This window comes from Salvelinus alpinus, chromosome 6, assembly GCF_045679555.1.
Source record: "Salvelinus alpinus chromosome 6, SLU_Salpinus.1, whole genome shotgun sequence".
Classification (NCBI taxonomy): Eukaryota; Metazoa; Chordata; class Actinopteri; order Salmoniformes; family Salmonidae; genus Salvelinus; species Salvelinus alpinus.
In genome coordinates, this window is record NC_092091.1 from 95,984,289 (window position 1) to 96,004,288 (window position 20,000).

The 20,000-nt window shown below is 48.1% G+C and overlaps 1 protein-coding gene across 6 annotated transcripts in view; it reads right to left on the reverse strand.

The window, feature by feature from the left end:
• slit2 (slit homolog 2 (Drosophila)) overlaps positions 1-20,000 on the reverse strand; it is a 270,241-nt gene that overhangs the window by 202,558 nt on the left and 47,683 nt on the right. For all 6 annotated transcript variants that reach the window (XM_071408462.1, XM_071408457.1, XM_071408459.1 and 3 more), the window contains exon 4: positions 13,033-13,104. In XM_071408462.1, the coding sequence (XP_071264563.1) occupies positions 13,033-13,104 (72 nt within the window). The remainder of the gene's footprint in view (positions 1-13,032; positions 13,105-20,000) is intronic.

Here is a 20,000-nt window from a genome sequence, read left to right on the forward strand (position 1 = left end):
TCTTCTACCTACAGGTTGATCCTCTCTCCTCTACTACCTACAGGTTGATCCTCTCTCCTCTTCTACCTACAGGTTGATCCTCTCTCCTCTACTACCTACAGGTTGATCCTCTCTCCTCTTCTACCTACAGGTTGATCCTCTCTCCTCTTCTACCTACAGGTTGATCCTCTCTCCTCTTCTACCTACAGGTTGATCCTCTCTCCTCTTCTACCTACAGGTTGATCCTCTCTCCTCTACTACCTACAGGTTGATCCTCTCTCCTCTTCTACCTACAGGTTGATCCTCTCTCCTCTTCTACCTACAGGTTGATCCTCTCTCCTCTTCTACCTACAGGTTGATCCTCTCTCCTCTACTACCTACAGGTTGATCCTCTCTCCTCTTCTACCTACAGGTTGATCCTCTCTCCTCTTCTACCTACAGGTTGATCCTCTCTCCTCTTCTACCTACAGGTTGATCCTCTCTCCTCTTCTACCTACAGGTTGATCCTCTCTCCTCTTCTACCTACAGGTTGATCCTCTCTCCTCTTCTACCTACAGGTTGATCCTCTCTCCTCTTCTACCTACAGGTTGATCCTCTCTCCTCTACTACCTACAGGTTGATCCTCTCTCCTCGTCTACCTACAGGTTGATCCTCTCTCCTCTTCTACCTACAGGTTGATCCTCTCTCCTCTTCTACCTACAGGTTGATCCTCTCTCCTCTTCTACCTACAGGTTGATCCTCTCTCCTCTTCTACCTACAGGTTGATCCTCTCTCCTCTTCTACCTACAGGTTGATCCTCTCTCCTCTCTCCTCTTCTACCTACAGGTTGATCCTCTCTCCTCTTCTACCTACAGGTTGATCCTCTCTCCTCTTCTACCTACAGGTTGATCCTCTCTCCTCTACTACCTACAGGTTGATCCTCTCTCCTCTTCTACCTACAGGTTGATCCTCTCTCCTCTACTACCTACAGGTTGATCCTCTCTCCTCTTCTACCTACAGGTTGATCCTCTCTCCTCTTCTACCTACAGGTTGATCCTCTCTCCGCTTCTACCTACAGGTTGATCCTCTCTCCTCTTCTACCTACAGGTTGATCCTCTCTCCTCTTCTACCTACAGGTTGATCCTCTCTCCTCTTCTACCTACAGGTTGATCCTCTCTCCTCTTCTACCTACAGGTTGATCCTCTCTCCTCTTCTACCTACAGGTTGATCCTCTCTCCTCTTCTACCTACAGGTTGATCCTCTCTCCTCTTCTACCTACAGGTTGATCCTCTCTCCTCTTCTACCTACAGGTTGATCCTCTCTCCTCTCTCCTCTTCTACCTACAGGTTGATCCTCTCTCCTCTTCTACCTACAGGTTGATCCTCTCTCCTCTTCTACCTACAGGTTGATCCTCTCTCCTCTACTACCTACAGGTTGATCCTCTCTCCTCTTCTACCTACAGGTTGATCCTCTCTCCTCTTCTACCTACAGGTTGATCCTCTCTCCTCTTCTACCTACAGGTTGATCCTCTCTCCTCTACTACCTACAGGTTGATCCTCTCTCCTCTTCTACCTACAGGTTGATCCTCTCTCCTCTTCTACCTACAGGTTGATCCTCTCTCCTCTTCTACCTACAGGTTGATCCTCTCTCCTCTACTACCTACAGGTTGATCCTCTCTCCTCTACTACCTACAGGTTGATCCTCTCTCCTCTTCTACCTACAGGTTGATCCTCTCTCCTCTTCTACCTACAGGTTGATCCTCTCTCCTCTTCTACCTACAGGTTGATCCTCTCTCCTCTACTACCTACAGGTTGATCCTCTCTCCTCTTCTACCTACAGGTTGATCCTCTCTCCTCTTCTACCTACAGGTTGATCCTCTCTCCTCTTCTACCTACAGGTTGATCCTCTCTCCTCTTCTACCTACAGGTTGATCCTCTCTCCTCTACTACCTACAGGTTGATCCTCTCTCCTCTTCTACCTACAGGTTGATCCTCTCTCCTCTTCTACCTACAGGTTGATCCTCTCTCCTCTTCTACCTACAGGTTGATCCTCTCTCCAGAATATATTTCTCCCCTGTTTCCACTGCAGCTGAATACTGTTTCTATGCTCCAAACAAATAAACAACAATACTGCTTTTACTACAGTTTTGTTAGTGTGTGTGTGTGTGTGTGTGTGTGTGTGTGTGTGTGTGTGTGTGTGTGTGTGTGTGTGTGTGTGTGTGTGTGTGTGTGTGTGTGTGTCTGGTCTCTATACAGCATCATTACCATAGGAGAGTGTCTTGCGTAACCCTCTCCAGTTCACAGTGTGAGGCGATGGGGTGAGAGGGGGGGAGAAAGGGGGTGAGAGGGGGGGGAGAAAGGGGTGAGAGGGGGGGGGGGGAGGTGACAGGGGGGGGGGTCTTTTGTGGAGTGAGAAAGAGACAAGGGTGCCAATTTATTGCTTTCAGATGACAGGGGTGCTGGAGAATGCAGGCCCTGCCATTGGAGTGGCACTAATGGATCCAGAGAGGGCTGCAGTTGCCTGCTCCGGAGGGGGATATTGTGCAACTGGACAAGACGGCTTGACACGGAGCCAAGATGGAGGATTAACAGGGAAACCATCACAGAGACTGAGCATGTCTAGTCTGCTGACGGATCAACAGATCCAACATAGATTAAAACCCAGGGTTCGGTTCTGATTGACCAACACAAACTAAAACCCAGGGTTAGGTTCTGACTGACCAACTACTATACACATAAACCCAGGGTTAGGTTCTGACTGACCAACTACTATACACATAAACCCAGGGTTGGGTTCTGACTGACCAACTACTATACACATAAACCCAGGGTCCGGTTCTGAATGACCAACTACTATACACATAAACCCAGGGTTGGGTTCTGACTGACCAACTACTATACACATAAACCCAGGGTCCGGTTCTGACTGACCAACTACTATACACATAAACCCAGGGTTCGGTTCTGACTGACCAAGTACTATACACATAAACCCAGGGTTAGGTTCTGACTGACCAACTACTATACACATAAACCCAGGGTTGGGTTCTGACTGACCAACTACTATACACATAAACCCAGGGTTGGGTTCTGACTGACCAACTACTATACACATAAACCCAGGGTTCGGTTCTGACTGACCAACACAGTTTAAAACCCAGGGTTCGGTTCTGACTGACCAACTACTATACACATAAACCCAGGGTTCGGTTCTGACTGACCAACTACTATACACATAAACCCAGGGTTCGGTTCTGACTGACCAACTACTATACACATAAACCCAGGGTTCGGTTCTGACTGACCAACTACTATACACATAAACCCAGGGTACAGTTCTGACTGACCAACTACTATACACATAAACCCAGGGTTCGGTTCTGACTGACCAACTACTATACACATAAACCCAGGGTCCGGTTCTGACTGACCAACTACTATACACATAAACCCAGGGTACGGTTCTGACTGACCAACTACTATACACATAAACCCAGGGTTCGGTTCTGACTGACCAACTACTATACACATAAACCCAGGGTACGGTTCTGACTGACCAACTACTATACACATAAACCCAGGGTTCGGTTCTGACTGACCAACTACTATACACATAAACCCAGGGTTAGGTTCTGACTGACCAACTACTATACACATAAACCCAGGGTCCGGTTCTGACTGACCAAGTACTATACACATAAACCCAGGGTTAGGTTCTGACTGACCAACTACTATACACATAAACCCAGGGTTAGGTTCTGACTGACCAACTACTATACACATAAACCCAGGGTTCGGTTCTGACTGACCAACTACTATACACATAAACCCAGGGTTTGGTTCTGACTGACCAACTACTATACACATAAACCCATGGTTCGGTTCTGACTGACCAACTACTATACACATAAACCCAGGGTTCGGTTCTGACTGACCAACACAGATTAAAACCCAGGGTACAGTTCTGACTGACCAACTACTATACACATAAACCCAGGGTACAGTTCTGACTGACCAACTACTATACACATAAACCCATGGTTCGGTTCTGACTGACCAACTACTATACACATAAACCCAGGGTTCGGTTCTGACTGACCAACACAGATTAAAACCCAGGGTACAGTTCTGACTGACCAACTACTATACACATAAACCCAGGGTTCGGTTCTGACTGACCAACACAGATTAAAACCCAGGGTACAGTTCTGACTGACCAACTACTATACACATAAACCCAGGGTTCGGTTCTGACTGACCAACTACTATACACATAAACCCAGGGTACAGTTCTGACTGACCAACTACTATACACATAAACCCAGGGTCCGGTTCTGACTGACCAACTACTATACACATAAACCCAGGGTTTGGTTCTGACTGACCAACTACTATACACATAAACCCAGGGTTCGGTTCTGACTGACCAACTACTATACACATAAACCCAGGTTTTGGTTCTGACTGACCAACTACTATACACATAAACCCAGGGTACAGTTCTGACTGACCAACTACTATACACATAAACCCAGGGTACAGTTCTGACTGACCAACTACTATACACATAAACCCAGGGTTGGGTTCTGACTGACCAACTACTATACACATAAACCCAGGGTTCGGTTCTGACTGACCAACTACTATACACATAAACCCAGGGTACAGTTCTGACTGACCAACTACTATACACATAAACCCAGGGTACAGTTCTGACTGACCAACTACTATACACATAAACCCAGGGTACAGTTCTGACTGACCAACTACTATACACATAAACCCAGGGTACAGTTCTGACTGACCAACTACTATACACATAAACCCAGGGTTCGGTTCTGACTGACCAACTACTATACACATAAACCCAGGGTTCGGTTCTGACTGACCAACTACTATACACATAAACCCGGTACCGGTACCCCCCTGTATATAGCCTCCACATTGACTCTGTACCGGTACCCCCTGTATATAGCCTCCACATTGACTCTGTACCGTAACACCCGGTATATAGCCTCCACATTGACTCTGTACCAGTACCCCCTGTATATAGCCTCCACATTGACTCTGTACTGGTACCCCCCTGTATATAGCCTCCACATTGACTCTGTACCGGTACCCCCTGTATATAGCCTCCACATTGACTCTGTACCGGTACCCTCTGTATATAGCCTCCACATTGACTCTGTACCGGTACCCCCTGTATATAGCCTCCACATTGACTCTGTACCAGTACCCCCCTGTATATAGCCTCCACATTGACTCTGTACCGGTACCCCCTGTATATAGCCTCCACATTGACTCTGTACCAGTACCCCCCTGTATATAGCCTCCACATTGACTCTGTACCGGTACCCCCTGTATATAGCCTCCACATTGACTCTGTACCGTAACACCCTGTATATAGCCTCCACATTGACTCTGTACCGGTACCCCCTGTATATAGCCTCCACATTGACTCTGTACCGGTACCCCCTGTATATAGCCTCCACATTGACTCTGTACCAGTACCCCCCTGTATATAGCCTCCACATTGACTCTGTACCGGTACCCCCTGTATATAGCCTCCACATTGACTCTGTACCGTATCACCCTGTATATAGCCTCCACATTGACTCTGTACCGTAACACCCTGTATATAGCCTCCACATTGACTCTGTACCGGTACCCCCTGTATATAGCCTCCACATTGACTCTGTACCGGTACCACCTGTATATAGCCTCCACATTGACTCTGTACCGGTACCTCCTGTATATAGCCTCCACATTGACTCTGTACCGGTACCACCTGTATATAGCCTCCACATTGACTCTGTACCGGTACCCCCTGTATATAGCCTCCTCCTCAGTACTGGTACCCCTCCACAGTGACTCGGTACTGGTACCCCTCCACAGTGACTCGGTACTGGTACCCCTCCACAGTGACTCGGTACTGGTACCCCTCCACAGTGACTCGGTACTGGTACCCCTCCACAGTGACTCGGTACTGGTACCCCTCCACAGTGACTCGGTACTGGTACCCCTCCACATTGACTCGGTACTGGTACCCCTCCACATTGACTCGGTACTGGTACCCCTCCACATTGACTCGGTACTGGTACCCCTCCACATTGACTCGGTACTGGTACCCCTCCACATTGACTCGGTACTGGTACCCCTGTGTTTATGTGTGTGTGTGTGTGGTGTCAATATGCATGTGTGTGTGTGTGTGGAGTCAATATGCATGTTTGTGTGTGTGTGTGTGTCTGGTGTCAATATGCATGTGTGTGTGTGTGTGTGTGTGTGTGTGGTGTCAATATGCATGTGTGTGTGTGTGTGGGTAGAGTCCAATGAGTGTGAGGAGAGCAGGAGACGAGGGGAGGAGAGAGGAGACGAGAGGAGACGAGGGGAGAGGAGAGGAGAGGAGAGGAGAGGAGAGGAGAGGAGAGGAGAGGATAGGAGAGGAGAGGAGGGGAGAGGAGGGGAGAGTAGAGGAGAGGAGAGGAGAGGAGGAGAGAGGAGACGAGGGGAGAGGAGACGAGGGGAGAGGAGAGGAGGAGAGAGGAGACGAGGGGAGACGAGGGGAGAGGAGAGGAGGGGAGAGGAGAGGAGTGGAGAGGAGAGGAGACGAGGGGAGAGGAGACGAGGGGAGACGAGACGAGGGGAGAGGAGAGGAGAGGAGACGAGGGGAGAGGAGACGAGGGGAGAGGAGAGGAGAGGAGAGGAGAGGAGAGAAGGGGAGAGGAGAGGAGTGGAGAGGAGAGGAGAGGAGAGGAGGGGAGAGGAGAGGAGTGGAGAGGAGACGAGACGAGGGGAGAGGAGACGAGGGGAGACGAGACGAGGGGAGAGGAGAGGAGAGGAGACGAGGGGAGAGGAGACGAGGGGAGAGGAGAGGAGTGGAGAGGAGAGGAGGAGGAGAGGAGAGAAGGGGAGAGGAGAGGAGTGGAGAGGAGACGAGACGAGTGGAGAGGAGACGAGGGGAGAGGAGACGAGGGGAGAGGAGAGGAGGAGAGAGGAGACGAGGGGAGAGGAAAGGAGGGGAGAGGAGAGGAGTGGAGAGGAGAGGAGAGGAGACGAGGGGAGAGGAGAAGAGAGGAGGGGAGAGGAGAGGAGAGGAGACGAGGGGAGAGGAGAGGAGAGGAGTGCCAACATGGAATGCGACATTCTCAGCCTGTCGTCTCGGCTGAGGTGTGTGTGTGTCGGGGTTAATCGCTCTCACGAGAGACAAAGTGTCGACCTTCTCGGCTGCTAGGCAACAACGCCGGCCCTCAAACGCCAAAACCTCATCTGGCTTTTAGTGGGAGAAACACACACACACACACACACACACACACACACACACACACACACACACACACACACACACACACACACACACACACACACACACACACACACACACACACACACACACACACACACACACACACACACACACACACACACACACACAGTCTGACTCCTCACCCTGTGTGTGAAGTCTCAGTACACTGCATAAACGTCCCCTCTCTGCCTCCCTCTCTCTCTCCCCCTCTCCCTCCCTCTCCCTCTCTGCCTCCCTCTCTCTCTCCCCCTCTCCCTCCCTCTCCCTCTCTCTGCCTCCCTCTCTCTCCCTCTCTGCCTCCCTCGCTCTGCCTCCCTCTCTCTCCCTCTCTCTCTCTCTGCCTCCCTCTCTCTCCCTCTCTCTCTCTCTGCCTCCCTCTCTCTCCCTCTCTCTCTCTCCCTCTCTCTCTCTCCGTCCCTCTCTCTCTCCCTCTCTCTCTCTCTCCGTTCCTCTCTCTCTCCCTCTCTGCCTCCCTCTCTGCCTCTCTCTCTCCTTCTCTCCCTCTCTCTCCCTCTCTCTCTCTCTCTCTGCCTCCCTCTCTCTCCCTCTCTCTCTCTCCGTTCCTCTCTCTCTCCCTCTCTGCCTCCCTCTCTGCCTCCCTCTCCTTCTCTCCCTCTCTCTCTCTCTCTCTCCCTCTCTGCCTCCCTCTCTCCCTCTCTCCCTCTCTCTCCCTCTCTCTCCCTCTCTGCCTCCCTCCATCTCTCTGCCTCCCCCTCTCTCCCTCTCTGCCTCCCTCCATCTCTCTGCCTCCCCCTCTCTCCCTCTCTCCCTCCCTCCATCTCTCTGCCTCTCTCTCTCTCCCTCCGTATCAATTTAACTTCCTTACTCATGTTTCGGTGATGTCAGAGCTGAATGACAGACTCCTAATTAATACAAAAACCATTTTTTTTTACATTGTAATATCAGGACGTTTATTTAGAGCATCTAGAGATGTTTTCTTTATTGTTTTAAGCCCAGAACCACGAGTGTGAGGTAAACACTTTGGTTTCAAAGTAGATTTGTTTACGACTACCCAGAACCACTCTGTGTGACCCTGATTTAGCCCTACTGCAGTAAAAAAAAAAGGTTAAAGATGGAGGACAAACAAATTGACATTTAAAAAAAAAGAAAAAAGTTTTGATTTAAAATCATTGTAGAATTCCATTTTCAACAGAATGATCCGTACAGGAAACACGACACAACATCCCTTCTGTTGTCACGACAACGGTAATTCTACAGTCATCTCGTTGACATTGTTCACTTGTTTACACTTTGGGGGGGTGGGGAAGAAGCTGAAATGACACGCACACGTAAACACACACACTGACTATGTCGATGTGACAACAGTTTCCATGGAGATGGTAACCTAGGAAGCCGTCGTCAAGGAAGAATGCTGGTGGGGTCCAGGAGAGGCCAAGAGGTAAAAAAAAACGTGTACCCTCACACACACACACACACACACACACACACACACACACACACACACACACACACACACACACACAGAGAGAAAGAGCGAGAGAGCGAAAACCAGTGACCCATTCTCTTCTCCTCTCATCACACAATCCCCTCTTCCACTCTTTCATCTCCCTCCTGGAAGACTGGTACACACAGCCCAGGGGAGGGGAGGGAGAGGAGAGGAGAGGGGAGGAGAGGGGGAGGAGGGGAGGGGGAGGGGATGGGGAGGGGAGGGGGGAGGATGAGGAGGAGGAGGAGGGGGGAGGAGGAGAAGGAGGAGGAGGAGAGGAGGAGGAGGAGGAGGAGGAGAGGAGGAGAAGGGGAGGGGGAGGGTAGGAGAAGGAGGAGGAGGGGAGGGGGAGGGGAGGAGAGGGAGGAGGAGGAGAGGGGGAGGAGGGGTGAGGAGGAGGAGGAGAGGAGAAGGGGAGAGGGAGGAGAGGAGGAGGGGAGGAGGAGGAGGAGAGGAGGAGGAGGAGGAGGGGGAGAGGAGAGGAGGAGAAGAAGAGGAGAGGAGGGGAGCGATAGACAGAGAGAAAGAGAGCAGGGAAGTGATCCTAGAGGGAGGCAGGTAGCCTAGCGGGCAGCAGGTAGCCTAGCGGGAGGTAGCGTAGCAGATAGAGCGTTGGGCCAGTAACTGAAAGGTTGCTGGTTTGAATACCCGAGCAGATATTGTGAAACATCTGTCAATGTGCCCTTGAGCAAGGCACTTATTAACCCTAATTTGGTCCGGGGACGCCGTACGACTGACGCTGTACACCAAACCTGTAACATCGACTACTTCTGTTTCCCACAGCAGACAGGTTCATTCAGGAAGTATTCAGACCCCTTGACTTTTTCCACATTTTGTTACGTTACAGCCTTATTCTACAATCTATTAAAGCGTTTTTCCCCCCTCATAAATCATTCGAGTCTCAGAGCTGAATACTTCTGTAAATAAGATATTTCCGTTTTTTTTATTTTGAATATATTTGCAAAATAATTTATTTAATCCATTTTAACGTAACAAAACGTGGAAAAAGGCAAGGGGTCTGAATACTTTCCGAAGCCACTGTGTAACACACACACACACACACACACACACACACACACACACACACACACACACACACACACACACACACACACACACACACACACACACACACACACACACACACACACACACACACACACAGAGAGAGAGAGAGAGAAACACAGCAACATCCGGCCAGAGAACATAAAACACGTTCACACGCTCTTCTGAATCATCACAGTTATAATTTTGTTTTAGATAAATAGATTTTCTCATTCTCTGTATAAATACACTCACCATAGACCACAAATATTCAGACCACAGAATCCTATAACGGGAACACATCTCCCTCCCTCTCCCTCTCTCTCTCTCCCACCCTCACTCTCTCCCTCCCTCTCCCCCTCCCGCTATCCCTCCCTCTCTCTCTCTCTCTCTCCCTCCCTCTCTCTCTCCCTCCCTCCCCCTCCCTCTCACCCTCCCTCCCTCCCCCCCACCCCCTCTCCCTCCCTCTCCCACCCTCACTCCCTCACTCTCTCTCCCTCTCTCCCCCCCACCCCCTCTCCCTCCCTCTCCAACCCTCACTCCCACACTCTCTCCCTCTCTCTCACCCCCTCTCTCACCCTCCCTCCTTCCCTCTCTCCCTCTCACCCCCCCTCCCTCTCCCACCCTCACTCCCTCCCACCCTCCCTCCCTCCCTCCCTCCCTCCCTCTCCCACCCTCCCTCCCTCCCTCTCCCACCCTCACTCCCTCTCTCTCTCCCTCCCTATCTCTCTCCCTCTCCCACCCTCCCTCCCTCCCTCTCCCACCCTCCCTCCCTCTCTCCCTCCCTTTATAGTGCTCTGGGCTCCATTTGGGTGATGAATATAATCGATGTGGTGGCATTCGCGAAACAGGACTGTCGTTGCTCCAACCTAACCATAAACATCAATGCCTTTCTTAAAATCAATACACAGAAGTATATATTTTTAAACCTGCATATTTATCTAAAAGAAATCCAGGTTAGCAGGCAATATTAACCAGGTGAAATTGTGTAATTTCTCTTGCGTTCATTGCACGCAGAGTCAGGGTATATGCAACAGTTTGGGCCGCCTGGCTCATTGGCGAACTAATTTGCCAGAATTTATGTAATTATGACATAACATTGAAAGTTGTGCAATGTAACAAGAATATTTAGACTGATGGATGCCACCCGTTAGATAAAATACGGAACGGTTCCGTATTTCACTGAAATAATAAACGTTTTGTTTTCGAGATGATAGTTTCCAGATTCGACCATATTAATGACCTAAGGCTCGTATTTCTGTGTGTTATTATGTTATAATTAAGTCTATGATTTGATAGAGCAGTCTGACTGACCGGTGGTTGGCAACAGCAGGCTTGTAAGCATTCATTCAAACAGCACTTTTGTGCGTTTTGCCATTAGCTCTGCTGTTTATGACTTCAAGCCTATCAACTCCCGAGTTAGGCTGGTGTAACCGATGTGAAATGGCTAGCTAGTTAGCGGGGTGTGCGCTAATAGCGTTTCAAACGTCACCCGCTCTGAGACTTGGAGTTGTTGTTCCCCTTGCTCTGCATGGGTAACGCTGCTTCGAGGGTGGCTGTTGTCGATGTGTTCCTGGTTCGAGCCCAGGTAGGAGCGAGGAGAGGGACGGAAGCTATACTATTACACTGGCAATACTAAAGTGCCTATAAGAACATCCAATAGTCAAAGGTATATGAAATACAAATCCTATAGAGAGAAATAGTCCTATAATTCCTATAATAACTACAACCTAAAACTTCTTACCTGGGAATATTGAAGACTCATGTTTAAAGGAACCACCAGCTTTCATATGTTCTCATGTTCTGAGCAAGGAACTGAAACGTTAGCTTTCTTACATGGCACATATTGCACTTTTACTTTCTTCTCCAACACTTTGTTTTTGCATTATTTAAACCAAATTGAACATGTTTCATTATTTATTTGAGGCTAAATTGATTTTATTGATGTATTATATTAAGTTAAAATAAGTGTTCAGTCAGTATTGTTGTAATTGTCATTATTACAAATAAATAAATAAAATTCGGCCGATTAATCGGTATCGGCATTTTTTGGGGTCCTCCAATAATCGGTATCGGTATTGGTGTTGAAAAATCATAATCGGTCGACCTCTAGTCTCAATAGTCTCTAGTGTAGTCTAGGGGTGAGTCTCAATATTCTCTAGTGTAGTCTAGGGGTGAGTCTCAATAGTCTCTAGTGTAGTCTAGGGGTGAGTCTCAATAGTCTGGTTTAGTCTAGGGGTGAGTCTCAATATTCTCTAGTGTAGTCTAGGGGTGAGTCTCAATAGTCTCTAGTGTAGTCTAGGGGTGAGTCTCAATAGTCTGGTTTAGTCTAGGGGTGAGTCTCAATAGTCTCTAGTGTAGTCTAGGGGTGAGTCTCAATAGTCTCTAGTGTAGTCTAGGGGTGAGTCTCAATAGTCTCTAGTGTAGTCTAGGGGTGAGTCTCAATAGTCTCTAGTATAGTCTAGGGGTGAGTCTCAATAGTCTCTAGTGTAGTCTAGGGGTGAGTCTCAATAGTCTGGTTTAGTCTAGGGGTGAGTCTCATTAGTCTCTAATGTAGTCTAGGGGTGAGTCTCAATAGTCTGGTTTAGTCTAGGGGTGAGTCTCATTAGTCTCTAATGTAGTCTAGGGGTGAGTCTCAATAGTCTGGTTTAGTCTAGGGGTGAGTCTCATTAGTCTCTAATGTAGTCTAGGGGTGAGTCTCAATAGTCTGGTTTAGTCTAGGGGTGAGTCTCAATAGTCTGGTTTAGTCTAGGGGTGAGTCTCAATAGTCTGGTTTAGTCTAGGGGTGAGTCTCAATAGTCTGGTTTAGTCTAGGGGTGAGTCTCAATAGTCTGGTTTAGTCTAGGGGTGAGTCTCAATAGTCTGGTTTAGTCTAGGGGTGAGTCTCAATAGTCTGGTTTAGTCTAGGGGTGAGTCTCAATAGTCTGGTTTAGTCTAGGGGTGAGTCTCAATAGTCTGGTTTAGTCTAGGGGTGAGTCTCAATAGTCTGGTTTAGTCTAGGGGTGTGTAGAGCATCTTCTGCTAGCTGGTCTTCTACCAACACAGGATAGCAGCTCCAAATAGAGACCAACACACCGCACAGCCTTGGAGGGATGGATAGAGGGATAGAGAGAGACAGAGACAGAGAGAGAGACAGAGACAGAGACAGAGACAGAGACAGAGAGAGAGAGAGAGAGAGAGAGAGAGAGAGAGAGAGAGAGAGAGAGAGACAGAGACAGAGAGAGGGATAGAGAGAGAGAGAGACAGAGAGAGATAGAACAATATAATAGTATTGAACTTACAGTCTGTAGAGTTTCAATGTTCCCAGGAACAAAAGCTCTGGAAAAACCTGGAGACTGTTCCTGTTCAGACGCCTGGAACGACAACACACACATACACACACACACACACACACACACACACACACACACACACACACACACACACACACACACACATCGTTAATGACATGTTCAGAACATCTCAGTGAGTCAAATGGATTATCAGTGTGTCAACGGTAGGCTTGAGTGTGTGTGTGTGTGTGTGTGTGTGTGTGTGTGTGTGTGTGTGTGTGTGTGTGTGTGTGTGTGTGTGTGTGTGTGTGTGTGTGTGTGTGTGTGTGTGTGTGTGTAGTCTTCACAGATTTTAACATGGAGAAACACAGTCCTGGGTAGTCCTGATTTAAGGTATCAGACTGTCTCAGACTGTCTCTATAACATGGAGAAACACAGTCCTGGGTAGTCCTGATTTAAGGTATCAGACTGTCTCTCTCTATAACATGGAGAAACACAGTCCTGGGTAGTCCTGATTTAAGGTATCAGACTGTCTCTATAACATGGAGAAACACAGTCCTGGGTAGTCCTGATTTAAGGTACAATATGATACCAGACATACATTGAGCTCGAGTAGAGAAGGGGAGAGGGTCAGTGGAGAAGGGAGGAGAGGAGAAAAAAGAGGAAGAGGAAGAGGAAGAGGAGAGGAGAGGAGAGGAGAGGAGAGGAGAGTGAGAGGGGAGGAGAGGAGAGGAGAGGGGGAGAGGAAAAGAGGGGGGGGAGAGGAGAGGGGGAGAGGCAAGGAGAGGGGGAGGAGAAAGGAGGGGGGAGAGGAGAGGAGAGGGGGAGAGGAGCAGATGGGAGGAGAATGGTAGGAGAGGAAAGGAGAGGAAAGAGGGAGAGGGGAGGAGGGGGAGAGGAGAGGAGAAGAGAGGAGAGGAGAGGAGAGGAGAGGAGAGGAGAGGAGAGGAGAGGAGAGGAGAGGAGAGGAGAGGAGAGGAGGAAACGAGAGGGGGAGAGGAGCAGATGGGAGGAGAGGAGGGAGAGGAAAGGAAAGGAGAGGGGGAGAGGAGGGGGGAGAAGAGAGGAGAGGGGAGAAGAGAGGAGAGAGGAGGAGAGGAGAGGAGGGAGAGGAAAGGAAAAGGGTAGGAGGGGAGAGGAGAGTGGGAGAGGAGAGTAGAGGAGAGGAGAGGAGAGGAGAGGGGAGGAGGGGATGTGGGAAGAACAAACAGACAGTCTGGCACGGCTACCAAATGTGTGAAAAGCACCCTGCAGAGTAAACACCTCTTAAAAACCACACCACACACACACACCCACCCACACACCCACCCACACACACACACACACACACACACACACACACACACACACAGCTCCCGGGTGAGGGTAATAACTTAACCCCAAGACACTGAGTGTGTGTGTGTGTGTGTGTGTGTGTGTGTGTGTGTGTGTGTGTGTGTGTGTGTGTGTGTGTGTGTGTGTGTGTGTGTGTGTGTGTGTGTGTGTGTGTGTGTGTGTGTGTGTGTGTGTGTGTGTGTGTGTGTGTAGTGGGAAGAGGGAAGCAGTGTCAACAGTGTGTTGTGTAAATGACAATCTAACCGTTTAACCCTTTAACACAAACAGATGAGACAGACTGGAGAGAAACAGAGAGATGAGACTTCAACAGACTGGAGAGAAACAGAGAGATGAGACTTCAACAGACTGGAGAGAAACAGAGAGATGGAACGAGATGAGACTTCAACAGACTGGAGAGAAACAGAGAGATGGAACGAGATGAGACTTCAACAGACTGGAGAGAAACAGAGAGATGGAACGAGATGAGACTTCAACAGACTGGAGAGAAACAGAGAGATGGAACGAGATTAGACTTCAACAGACTGGAGAGAAACAGAGAGATGAGGCTTCAACAGACTGGAGAGAAACAGAGAGATGGAACGAGATGAGACTTCAACAGACTGGAGAGAAACAGAGAGATGAGACTTCAACAGACTGGAGAGAAACAGAGAGATGGAACGAGATGAGACTTCAACAGACTGGAGAGAAACAGAGAGATGAGACTTCAACAGACTGGAGAGAAACAGAGAGATGGAACGAGATGAGACTTCAACAGACTGGAGAGAAACAGAGAGATGAGACTTCAACAGACTGGAGAGAAACAGAGAGATGAGACTTCAACAGACTGGAGAGAAACAGAGAGATGGGGCTTCAACAGACTGGAGAGAAACAGAGAGATGGGTCTTCAACAGACTGGAGAGAAACAGAGAGATGGAACGAGATGAGACTTCAACAGACTGGAGAGAAACAGAGAGATGAGACTTCAACAGACTGGAGAGAAACAGAGAGATGGAACGAGATGAGACTTCAACAGACTGGAGAGAAACAGAGAGATGGGACTTCAACAGACTGGAGAGAAACAGAGAGATGGAACGAGATGAGACTTCAACAGACTGGAGAGAAACAGAGAGATGAGACTTCAACAGACTGGAGAGAAACAGAGAGATGAGACTTCATCAGACTGGAGAGAAACAGAGAGATGAGGCTTCATCAGGCTGGAGAGAAACAGAGAGATGGGGCTTCAACAGACTGGAGAGAAACAGAGAGATGGAACGAGATGAGACTTCATCAGACTGGAGAGAAACAGAGAGATGGAACGAGATGAGACTTCATCAGACTGGAGAGAAACAGAGAGATGAGACTTCATCAGGCTGGAGAGAAACAGAGAGATGGGGCTTCAACAGACTGGAGAGAAACAGAGAGATGGGTCTTCAACAGACTGGAGAGAAACAGAGAGATGGAACGAGATGAGACTTCAACAGACTGGAGAGAAACAGAGAGATGAGACTTCAACAGACTGGAGAGAAACAGAGAGATGGAACGAGATGAGACTTCAACAGACTGGAGAGAAACAGAGAGATGAGACTTCAACAGACTGGAGAGAAACAGAGAGATGGAACGAGATGAGACTTCAACAGACTGGAGAGAAACAGAGAGATGAGACTTCAACAGACTGGAGAGAAACAGAGAGATGGAACGAGATGAGACTTCAACAGACTGGAGAGAAACAGAGAGATGAGACTTCAACAGACTGGAGAGAAACAGAGAGATGAGACTTCAACAGACTGGAGAGAAACAGAGAGATGAGACTCCAACAGACTGGAGAGAAACAGACAGATGGAACGAGATGAAGCTTCAACAGACTGGAGAGAAACAGAGAGATGAGACTTCAACAGACTGGAGAGAAACAGAGAGATGAGGCTTCAACAGACTGGAGAGAAACAGAGAGATGAGACTTCAACAGACTGGAGAGAAACAGAGAGATGAGACTTCAACAGACTGGAGAGAAACAGAGAGATGAGACTCCAACAGACTGGAGAGAAACAGACAGATGGAACGAGATGAAGCTTCAACAGACTGGAGAGAAACAGAGAGATGAGACTTCAACAGACTGGAGAGAAACAGAGAGATGAGGCTTCAACAGGCTGGAGAGAAACAGAGAGATGAGACTTCAACAGACTGGAGAGAAACAGACAGATGGAACGAGATGAAGCTTCAACAGACTGGAGAGAAACAGAGAGATGGAACGAGATTAGACTTCAACAGACTGGAGAGAAACAGAGAGATGAGGCTTCAACAGACTGGAGAGAAACAGAGAGATGTAACGAGATGAGACTTCAACAGACTGGAGAGAAACAGAGAGATGAGACTTCAACAGACTGGAGAGAAACAGAGAGATGGAACGAGATGAAGCTTCAACAGACTGGAGAGAAACAGAGAGATGGAACGAGATGAGACTTCAACAGACTGGAGAGAAACAGAGAGATGAGGCTCCAACAGACTGGAGAGAAACAGAGAGATGGAACGAGATGAGACTTCAACAGACTGGAGAGAAACAGAGAGATGAGGCTTCAACAGACTGGAGAGAAACAGAGAGATGTAACGAGATGAGACTTCAACAGACTGGAGAGAAACAGAGAGATGAGACTTCAACAGACTGGAGAGAAACAGAGAGATGGAACGAGATGAGACTTCAACAGACTGGAGAGAAACAGAGAGATGGGACTTCAACAGACTGGAGAGAAACAGAGAGATGGAACGAGATGAGACTTCCACAGACTGGAGAGAAACAGAGAGATGAGACTTCAACAGACTGGAGAGAAACAGAGAGATGGAACGAGATGAGGCTTCAACAGACTGGAGAGAAACAGAGAGATGGAACGAGATGAGACTTCAACTGACTGGAGAGAAACAGAGAGATGAGACTTCAACAGACTGGAGAGAAACAGAGAGATGGAACGAGATGAGACTTCAACAGACTGGAGAGAAACAGAGAGATGGAACGAGATGAGACTTCCACAGACTGGAGAGAAACAGAGAGATGAGACTTCAACAGACTGGAGAGAAACAGAGAGATGGAACGAGATGAGACTTCAACAGACTGGAGAGAAACAGAGAGATGGAACGAGATGAGACTTCCACAGACTGGAGAGAAACAGAGAGATGGAACGAGATGAGACTTCAACAGACTGGAGAGAAACAGAGAGATGAGACTTCAACAGACTGGAGAGAAACAGAGAGATGGAACGAGATGAGACTTCAACAGACTGGAGAGAAACAGAGAGATGAGACTTCAACAGACTGGAGAGAAACAGAGAGATGGGGCTTTAACAGACTGGAGAGAAACAGAGAGATGGGGCTTCAACAGACTGGAGAGAAACAGAGAGATGGAACGAGATGAGACTTCAACAGACTGGAGAGAAACAGAGAGATGAGACTTCAACAGACTGGAGAGAAAAAGAGAGATGGAACGAGATGAGACTTCAACAGACTGGAGAGAAACAGAGAGATGAGACTTCAACAGACTGGAGAGAAAAAGAGAGATGGAAAGAGATGAGACTTCAACAGACTGGAGAGAAACAGAGAGATGAGACTTCAACAGACTGGAGAGAAACAGAGAGATGGAACGAGATGAGACTTCAACAGACTGGAGAGAAACAGAGAGATGAGACTTCAACAGACTGGAGAGAAACAGAGAGATGAGACTTCAACAGACTGGAGAGAAACAGAGAGATGGAACGAGATGAGACTTCCACAGACTGGAGAGAAACAGAGAGATGAGACTTCAACAGACTGGAGAGAAACAGAGAGATGGAACGAGATGAGACTTCAACAGACTGGAGAGAAACAGAGAGATGAGACTTCAACAGACTGGAGAGAAACAGAGAGATGGAACGAGATGAGACTTCAACAGACTGGAGAGAAATAGAGAGATGGAATGAGATGAGACTTCAACAGACTGGAGAGAAACAGAGAGATGAGACTTCAACAGACTGGAGAGAAACAGAGAGATGGGGCTTTAACAGACTGGAGAGAAACAGAGAGATGGGGCTTCAACAGACTGGAGAGAAACAGAGAGATGGAACGAGATGAGACTTCAACAGACTGGAGAGAAACAGAGAGATGAGACTTCAACAGACTGGAGAGAAAAAGAGAGATGGAACGAGATGAGACTTCAACAGACTGGAGAGAAACAGAGAGATGAGACTTCATCAGGCTGGAGAGAAACAGAGAGATGGAACGAGATGAGACTTCAATAGACTGGAGAGAAACAGAGAGATGAGACTTCAACAGACTGGAGAGAAACAGACAGATGGAACGAGATGAAGCTTCAACAGACTGGAGAGAAACAGAGAGATGGAACGAGATTAGACTTCAACAGACTGGAGAGAAACAGAGAGATGAGGCTTCAACAGACTGGAGAGAAACAGAGAGATGTAACGAGATGAGACTTCAACAGACTGGAGAGAAACAGAGAGATGAGACTTCAACAGACTGGAGAGAAACAGAGAGATGGAACGAGATGAGACTTCAACAGACTGGAGAGAAACAGAGAGATGAGGCTTCAACAGACTGGAGAGAAACAGAGAGATGTAACGAGATGAGACTTCAACAGACTGGAGAGAAACAGAGAGATGAGACTTCAACAGACTGGAGAGAAACAGAGAGATGGAACGAGATGAGACTTCAACAGACTGGAGAGAAACAGAGAGATGGGACTTCAACAGACTGGAGAGAAACAGAGAGATGGAACGAGATGAGACTTCAACAGACTGGAGAGAAACAGAGAGATGAGACTTCAACAGACTGGAGAGAAACAGAGAGATGGAACGAGATGAGGCTTCAACAGACTGGAGAGAAACAGAGAGATGAGACTTCAACAGACTGGAGAGAAACAGAGAGATGGAACGAGATGAGACTTCAACAGACTGGAGAGAAACAGAGAGATGAGACTTCAACAGACTGGAGAGAAACAGAGAGATGGAACGAGATGAGACTTCAACAGACTGGAGAGAAACAGAGAGATGGGGCTTTAACAGACTGGAGAGAAACAGAGAGATGAGACTTCATCAGACTGGAGAGAAACAGAGAGATGGAACGAGATGAGACTTCAACAGACTGGAGAGAAACAGAGAGATGAGACTTCAACAGACTGGAGAGAAAAAGAGAGATGGAACGAGATGAGACTTCAACAGACTGGAGAGAAACAGAGAGATGAGACTTCAATAGACTGGAGAGAAACAGAGAGATGAGACTTCAACAGACTGGAGAGAAAAAGAGAGATGGAAAGAGATGAGACTTCAACAGACTGGAGAGAAACAGAGAGATGAGACTTCAACAGACTGGAGAGAAAAAGAGAGATGGAAAGAGATGAGACTTCAACAGACTGGAGAGAAACAGAGAGATGAGACTTCAACAGACTGGAGAGAAACAGAGAGATGAGACTTCAACAGACTGGAGAGAAACAGAGAGATGAGGCTTCAACAGGCTGGAGAGAAACAGAGAGATGAGACTTCAACAGACTGGAGAGAAACAGACAGATGGAACGAGATGAAGCTTCAACAGACTGGAGAGAAACAGAGAGATGGAACGAGATTAGACTTCAACAGACTGGAGAGAAACAGAGAGATGAGGCTTCAACAGACTGGAGAGAAACAGAGAGA